At 39.8% G+C, this 7,129-nt stretch overlaps 1 protein-coding gene across 2 annotated transcripts; it reads right to left on the bottom strand.

Annotated features, from left to right (window-relative positions):
- Window positions 1–749: 749 nt before the first annotated feature.
- lgsn (lengsin, lens protein with glutamine synthetase domain) lies at window positions 750–3,602 on the bottom strand. 2 transcript variants are annotated; one of them, XM_055184448.2, is made up of 4 exons: window positions 3,361–3,602; window positions 2,454–3,081; window positions 2,198–2,367; window positions 750–2,071 (listed from the first exon to the last, which is right to left on the bottom strand). In XM_055184448.2, exons 1-4 carry the CDS (start codon window positions 3,367–3,369, stop codon window positions 884–886), a joined length of 1,995 nt encoding a protein of 664 aa, XP_055040423.2. In that variant the 5' UTR covers window positions 3,370–3,602; the 3' UTR covers window positions 750–883. The 2 variants fall into 2 exon arrangements, with proteins under 2 accessions (XP_055040423.2, XP_055040422.2); XM_055184447.2 differs by lacking the exon at window positions 3,361–3,602 and adding an exon at window positions 3,224–3,350.
- Window positions 3,603–7,129: the final 3,527 nt, after the last annotated feature.

Genomic DNA, 7,129 nt, shown 5'->3' with positions numbered 1-7,129 from the left:
CCCTGTTGGTCCAGTTGTTACACATTTTTTAAAAGTGAAAATCTGCTTTTATAAACAACAATTCAGGCACAAACAAGAGAGGTCAAGACTTTAATTAAATAATGGATTTATTTTTACTTTGTTTTTCACCAAACCCTTTTATATGCATTCAAGACACTTAAAACATAAGGAACAAGTCAAGTAGAGTTTTGTTTGACACTTTTACGTCCTTTTGAAGCTTGAAAAGTAGGCCACCATCCACTCCTATAGTAACCAGAAAATCCAAAACAGCACTTTTTGAGTCGTGAAGAACAAAGAAAGACACTGTGGCTTTAAACAACTTGATGGTAAGTAAGTAAATAATGACAACGTTTTTTATTTTTGGGTGAACTATCTCTTTAACTTCCAAAACCATAAATCAAGCGAGTAATGATAGTTAGCTGAACTATCACTTCAGCCATACACATTTAAACAGACACATTTAAGGCTATATTCACATTGTTAAAAAAGGTGCTTATTTAGATCAGCTATCATTACGCTCTTTAACTAAATTGCTTCAAGCATGACTTGGCAAGTTTTTGTTTTAAACTGTTTATCTTGCCATTCTAGGTCCAAACTCAACAGATTTGAAAAGTTCAGACTTTAAGTAATCTATCTGCTTTTAAAATAGATAAATAAATCTTCAGTCTCGCTTAATTAATTTGTTTTTAAATGATGTAAGCAATCAAATAAAATATATAATTGAACAAAAAAGTGAGTCACACATTGCATCCAGTTGCACGCTTTTATTTTTTAATCTTTTTGCAAGACGTATTATTTGTCTCCGATACAAAATCAGAAAGAGGAAATGATGCAGTGATCTGTTTTTAACACACAAAATAATCCACCAAATTTTCTAATATCTTTAAATAAAATACTCAAGTCCTTTGTTTCTGTCAGCATCCTGCTCTTCAGTCTCGATCTCTATGCGCTTCATGGCAATAAAGTACTGCACAAAGGGTTCTCCCAGCGCGCCACGGATCACACTGTCATCTGCCAAAGCCACTAAAGCATTTTCAAGTTTAACGGGTATAGGGAAGTGTTTCTGTTGAAATGAAGCTCGGTTTAGGATGTGGTCAACACTGAGATTGCGCCTAATACCATCCAGTCCAGCTGCTACTGTGGCCGCCAGGACTACGTAAGGGTTGCCCATTGCTGAACCCAGCTTGTTATCGATATGCGTCTCCCGTCCACCGTGAACCTTTATGTTGAAGGCACAGCTGTTGTCGTTGCAGCCGCATGTGGCGTAAAGCTGTTGCTTGGAATCTTTCTTGGCTTTGGCAAGCTGATTTCGACAAGCGATCCCCGGAGCCAACAAGCAGCTTAGAGCAGCCGAGTGATGGAGAAGACCGGAGAGCCACTTCTTGCCGATCTCCGAAAGTTCTCCATTGCTAGAGTGAAAGAGACATCTTCTGCCACCAGCATCCCGAAGGCTATGGGACAGCAAACCGGAATTATGAATGTCTTCATCTGTAAAAAAGGTAGCGATGTAGTCGTACTTCCTGGCCATCTCTTTAATTCCGGTGCGGAAGGTGAAGGCGCTGTCAGCGGATTCAATCCCGAACTTGGGCTTAAAGGAAATCTCGATCTGTCCTGGTCCGTTCGCAGATGAGAAGCTCTCAACGTCAACGCCCATGTCGTACATCCCCCTGACCAGCTGCTGTAGGAAAGGCAGATCATAGGTGCTCAAAAGAGTAGTGGCTGGGAAGAACACAGATTTGGGTCCGACTCTCTCCGAGGCCCCGAAAATGCTGCATTCATATGTGAAGGAGGAGTGAAGTGAGAATCCCATGCTCTGGAGCTGACCGAGCATCTGCTTGGCAATAAGCCGAGGTGATGTTCGTAGTGGTACCCCTGTGATTGTGCAGGGGTCACAGATAAGACGAGCTGTCTGGTCTGCCCAAGGTAGGATTTGAAATGTGGAGAGATCTGGGACCAGAAGAATATCACTGCTGAAGTTGACTGCACTTGGATGATCAACCTCATTCATTCGGGGACTAAGGGTTAACTCTAGGTAGCTTCTTGGCATTGGAATGCCATATACAGTCTTTTCCTGTGGTGGGAATAAGAAATAAGGGTTGGGGTACAGGAAAAATGTAAAATTAGTCACTGAAATCAAACTTTGATGCTCATGGTTAGATTAACAGACATGGTAACACATTAGTAATAAACTACATACATGAAAGAACCGAGCTGGAACTGTTTTGGATCGAGATACGCCATGAAGATCAGTGGCCTCAAAGCGAACAAAGCTTATGTTCTCCCGAGAAATGTGTTGTTTTATGTGCTCAACATCAGAGATGAAGCTTTGAGTTGCAAATGAGTGTGCGTGTAAGTTATCCTTGTTATCTGGTGAAAAATGAATTGATTGACAGTTATGAAATCTCTACTGGGAGGGTTTTACATAGATTAGTGAAAACTAGCCGCACACTGACCTGCATGTAATGCGCCAGCTTGACTCCAGTAGGATCTTTCAACAGTGGGTGAATTTGCACCTGAAGACCTGTTTGGGGGTCCATCAGTCCTCGATGACCCATCAGAATCCCAGCTTGATGAACGTCCTTCCCTTAGTCTGGATGCTCTTCTAGAGATCTCTGAAAGGGGCTTGAAGGTGGTGAAAGTCATCTGATCTGGTTTACAGTCGACTCTTTGACCCGGAGGATAGCTCCTACCTTGATCTTGATCTTTTGCACACAGCGGGGAGATCTCACGCAACTTGCTTCGTATGTCATCCGTTGTTTGTTTGGGAACGCCACCCACACTAGTCGACGTGTAACAGTGTATGGGTTCTCTTCTCCAACCATCCCTGTTGATAGAGTCATCTTCTCGCGAGAGACCCTGGTACTGGGACTCACTGGAAACTGATGGGCGATGACGTGGAGGGCCAATGGAAATAAGAATAGGATTTTTTGGGGGGTCTGGAACAGGTACCGTTGATGGCACTATGGGTACAGATATCGCTTTTCTGTCCCTGTCAAAGGAAATATGTTTTTCATTGGATTTCCCACTCTTTTTCTTTTCTGTACTTATACTGCCTCCGTCAACCTGATCTGGGATTGTCTCCTGAAGAAATAAAGGCACAGTAACACCAAAACTAGATACTTACTTATTATATAGCATTCAATTTATCCCAATGACAAAATTCAACTTTAACAACAAACACCAAACATTATGAACACCAATAAAAAGTCTCATTTAGTTTTACCTTATCTCCTGATTCTTGCATTATGATCAATTATTTATAGTTCATGCCTTGAAATCCATAACCATCTACCCCAAACAAAGTGATCCACCCAACTGACTAACAGAGATCAAAACAAACCAATCTACTCTCTGCCCAACCTGATGCATGAAGCGTCCAGGCTGTTCACACCCGCCTGTCTATTGTGAGGTTTTGTGCATCAGCTGTTTTCAACAGTCCATAACTCTTCATTCATCAGACCTCTCGAAAGATGCAACTGTTTGGCAGAATGATTATTACAACTGAACACCAAAGTCATTGCCTAAAATATTTCAGTAAATGAACAAATAAAAAAATAATGTTTGTGGGGTTTGCGGGTGTGTTTGTTGTGTGTATGAGGGTTGTGTATCAGTACTGTGTATGGGTGTGTGTAGGGTTTGTATATGTGTGTGTGTGTGTGTGTGTGAGTGAGTGTGCGTGCATAGTAGCAGTGTATAATTGTGTTATGTATCAGTGTTGTCTGTGTGTGTGTGTGTGTGGGGGGGGGGGGGGGGCGGCATTTATTACACAGACCCGTAGTTCACAGAGAAGCTAGGCAAAATCACATAGATAATCGGAGTTTTCCTCGATTATGAACCCGATTTTGCCTAGCTTCTCTGTGAACTACGGGTCTGTGTAATAAATGCCGCTCCATCTGAAAGCAGCTGATGGCGATTTAATACTAATCACGAACCGGCTTTACTAATGACACGCGCATGATAATCGCAGTCGATTTTTTTGCACAGCCCTAGTGTCAGTGTTGTGTATCAGTGTTTAGTTTGTCAGTGTTGTGTATCGGTGTTTAGTGTGTAAGTGTTTAGTGTGACAGTGTTGTGTATTAGTGTTTAGTTTGTCAGTGTTTAGTGTTTAGTGTGTCAGTGTTGTGTATTAGTGTTTACTGTGTTAGTGTTGTGTGTCAGTGTTTAGTGTATCAGTGTGTCAGTGTTATGTATCAGTGTTTAGTGTGTCAGTGTTGTGTATTAGTGTTGTGTGTTAGTGTTGTGTGTCAGTGTTTAGTGTGTCAGTGTTGTATATCAGTGTTTAGTGTGTCAGTGTTATGTATCCGTGTTTAGTGTGTCAGTGGGGCTGTTTAGTGTGTCACTTGTGTATTAAGATGTTGTGTTTCATCGTTTAGTGTGTTCACAAGTGTTGTGTGTCAGTGACACATTAGTGTGTACAGTGTTGTGTATTAGTGTTTAGTGTGTTCGACCGCTTCTGTGCTGTCAATACTATGAGGGTGAGTGGTATCAGTGTGAGACGGTGTGTCGAGTCTCTCTGCTGTCATTCAAACCCGAGCGGTGAGTAATTATGAGTGTTATAGTGGACGCAAAATAATATTATGTCAGTGTTATGTGCACTGCTGTGTATTAGCGTATCAGTGTTTAGTGTGTCAGTGTTGTGTATTAGTGTTTAGTGTGTGTTAGTGTTGTGTGTCAGTGTTATGCATTAGTGTTTAGTATGTTAGTGTTGTGTGTCAGTGTTATGTATCCGTGTTTAGTGTGTCAGTGTTATGTATCAGTTTTTAGTGTGTCAGTGTTGTGTATTAGTGTTAAGTGTGTTGTGTGTCAATGTTATGTATCAGTGTTTAGTGTCGCGTGTGGCTGTATTAGTGCATTTATGCGTTTAACTCAGTGTTATCCGTATCGAAAGTGGTTGTGTACCTCTGGATGTGGTTTAAAGTGTGTCGAAAGTGTTTTGTGTGCTCAATGTTATTTATCAGTGTTTAGTGTGTCAGTGTTGTCGTCCACTTAGTGATCCGATCGAGTGTTAATGCCAAGTGTAAACAGCCTCAGTGTTGTGTATAAGTGTTTAGTGTTGTCAATGTTGTTTGTTAGTGTTAGTGTTGTGTGTCAGTGTTTAGTGTTTCAGTGTTGTGTATTAGTGTTTAGTGTTGTTTGTCAATGTTTAGTGTGTCAGTGGTTTCAGTGTTGTGTGTCAGTGTTATGTATCAGTGTTGTGTATTAGTGTATCAGTGTTTAGTGTGTCAGTGTTGTGTATTAGTGTTTAGTGTGTTAGTGTTGTGTGTCAGTGTTGTGTATTAGTGTTTAGTGTGTTAGTGTTGTGTGTCAGTGTTATGTATCAGTGTTTAGTGTGTCAGTGTTATGTATCAGTTTTTTGTGTGTCAGTGTTGTGTATTAGTGTTAAGTGTGTTGTGTGTCAATGTTATGTATCAGTGTTTAGTGTGTCAGTGTTGTTTATTAGTGTTTAGTGTATCAGTGTTATGTATCAGTGTTGTGTATTAGTGTTTAGTGTGTTAGTGTTGTGTGTCAGTGTTATGTATAAGTGTTTAGTGTGTCATTGTTATGTATCAGTGTTTAGTGTATCAGTGTTATGTATCAGTGTTGTGTATTAGTGTTTAGTTTGTCAGTGTTGTTTGTTAGTGTTGTGTGTCAGTGTTTAGTGTTTCAGTGTTGTGTATTAGTGTTAAGTGTGTTGTGTGTCAATGTTATGTATCAGTGTTAGTGTGTCAGTGTTGTGTATTAGTGTTCAGTGTTATGTGTCAGTGTTGTGTATTAGTGTTCAGTGTTATGTGTCAGTATTGTGTATTATTGTGTATTTAGTGCGTCAGTGTATCAGTGTTTAGTATATCAGTGTTTATTGTGTTAGTGTTGTGTGTCAGAGTTATGTATCAGTGTTAGTGTGTCAGTGTTGTGTATTAGTGTTTAGTGTATCAGTGTTCAGTGTTATGTATCAGTGTTGTGTATTAGTGTGTATTTTGTGTGTCAGTGTATCAGTGTTTAGTGTATCAGTGTTAAGTGTGACAGTGTTTAGTATATCAGTGTTTAGTGTGACAGCGTTTGTGTGTGCGTGTGTTGTAGGGTGTGGTTTCTTGAGTCCAACTGTAACCAGTTACTGGAGGAGACGCTCGCTCTCTCTCTTTCCGTCTCGCACACAGACGGCAGCGCTGTATGGTGAAACAGCGGAACAGTTTTCTCCTGAGCGGCTTTATGATTAAGCTACAATCTTCAATGAGTAAGCATATTCCAGTAAGTAAAATATTTTATATATATATATATACATGCGGATGATTTAAAACAAATTGTCAGTCTGTTTTGTATTAACTTACATTGTTCTCAAACGCAAGCTCTCCTTAGCTAAGTAGCATGAGAACAAAACAGATCATCTTTGTGATCACAGTTTATACAATTATACATTCAATGGTTTTCTTTTTTGTTACCAACATCTAACACGTATAATGTTAATAAATATGTTGTATTAAAATCGTATTGTCGTTGCTGAAATATTTCGTTTACAGTGGTTTGCTAGCCGGAGTTAGCCGCAAAGCTAATCGATGAAAAGCGAGTACGACATTTCGCTTTTTATATTTTACTTTCAAACGTTTAACTGATCTACGTTCACTGTTGAAAAAACGGATTTAGTGAGTTTAAAACAAGGGGATTGTTTTTAAATATAAAGATTATTGGTGATCGTTTTGACACCATGTTAAAATGAGCATTCCTTTGTCAGGCACAATCTATTAACATATGTTGGCGTAGGTGTTGTTTTAAGGTCGTGTAATCTTTGTTTTGGTGTTTGGATAGCATGAAGTCATCTGTTAAACTCAAACTAAAAGTATGTTAGACCCGTTTCTAGAAAATAAAACCCATTTTATCAAGTTTAGGGACTCATCGTGGGCCTTTCACTTCCATAAACTCGTTTGAATATATTACATCCAACAACAAACTCGGACTTGAATTACATGTTGATTTAATTTACGACGATTTTTGTATCATTGCGTTTTTTAAAGGGATTTGCCAAAGAGGATAAGTCCCTGATAATCCCCTAGACCTGCATAAAACACGTGTGTATCCTTCCTCACTGGACCGACGTAATTTCCCAGAAACCACATGACATCTAAACCGGTTTAGCCGCCTTGATCATGAGCTCATA

Source organism: Misgurnus anguillicaudatus, chromosome 14, assembly GCF_027580225.2.
Source record: "Misgurnus anguillicaudatus chromosome 14, ASM2758022v2, whole genome shotgun sequence".
Taxonomy (NCBI): Eukaryota; Metazoa; Chordata; class Actinopteri; order Cypriniformes; family Cobitidae; genus Misgurnus; species Misgurnus anguillicaudatus.
The sequence above is the reverse complement of the archived record's forward strand: the minus strand, read 5'-3'. Positions and strand labels throughout refer to the sequence as shown.

What these genes read in the sequence shown, in the direction of transcription:
- lgsn (XM_055184447.2), bottom strand. Translation starts at nt 3,244, where the DNA reads ATGCAAGAATCAGGAGATAAG. An exon ending in TGCAAGAATCAGGAGATAAG is followed by an intron (nt 3,082 to 3,223) that starts GTAAAACTAAAT and finishes TTATTTCTTCAG; the next exon opens with GAGACAATCCCAGATCAGGT. An exon ending in AGCTGGCGCATTACATGCAG is followed by an intron (nt 2,368 to 2,453) that starts GTCAGTGTGCGG and finishes ATTTTTCACCAG; the next exon opens with ATAACAAGGATAACTTACAC.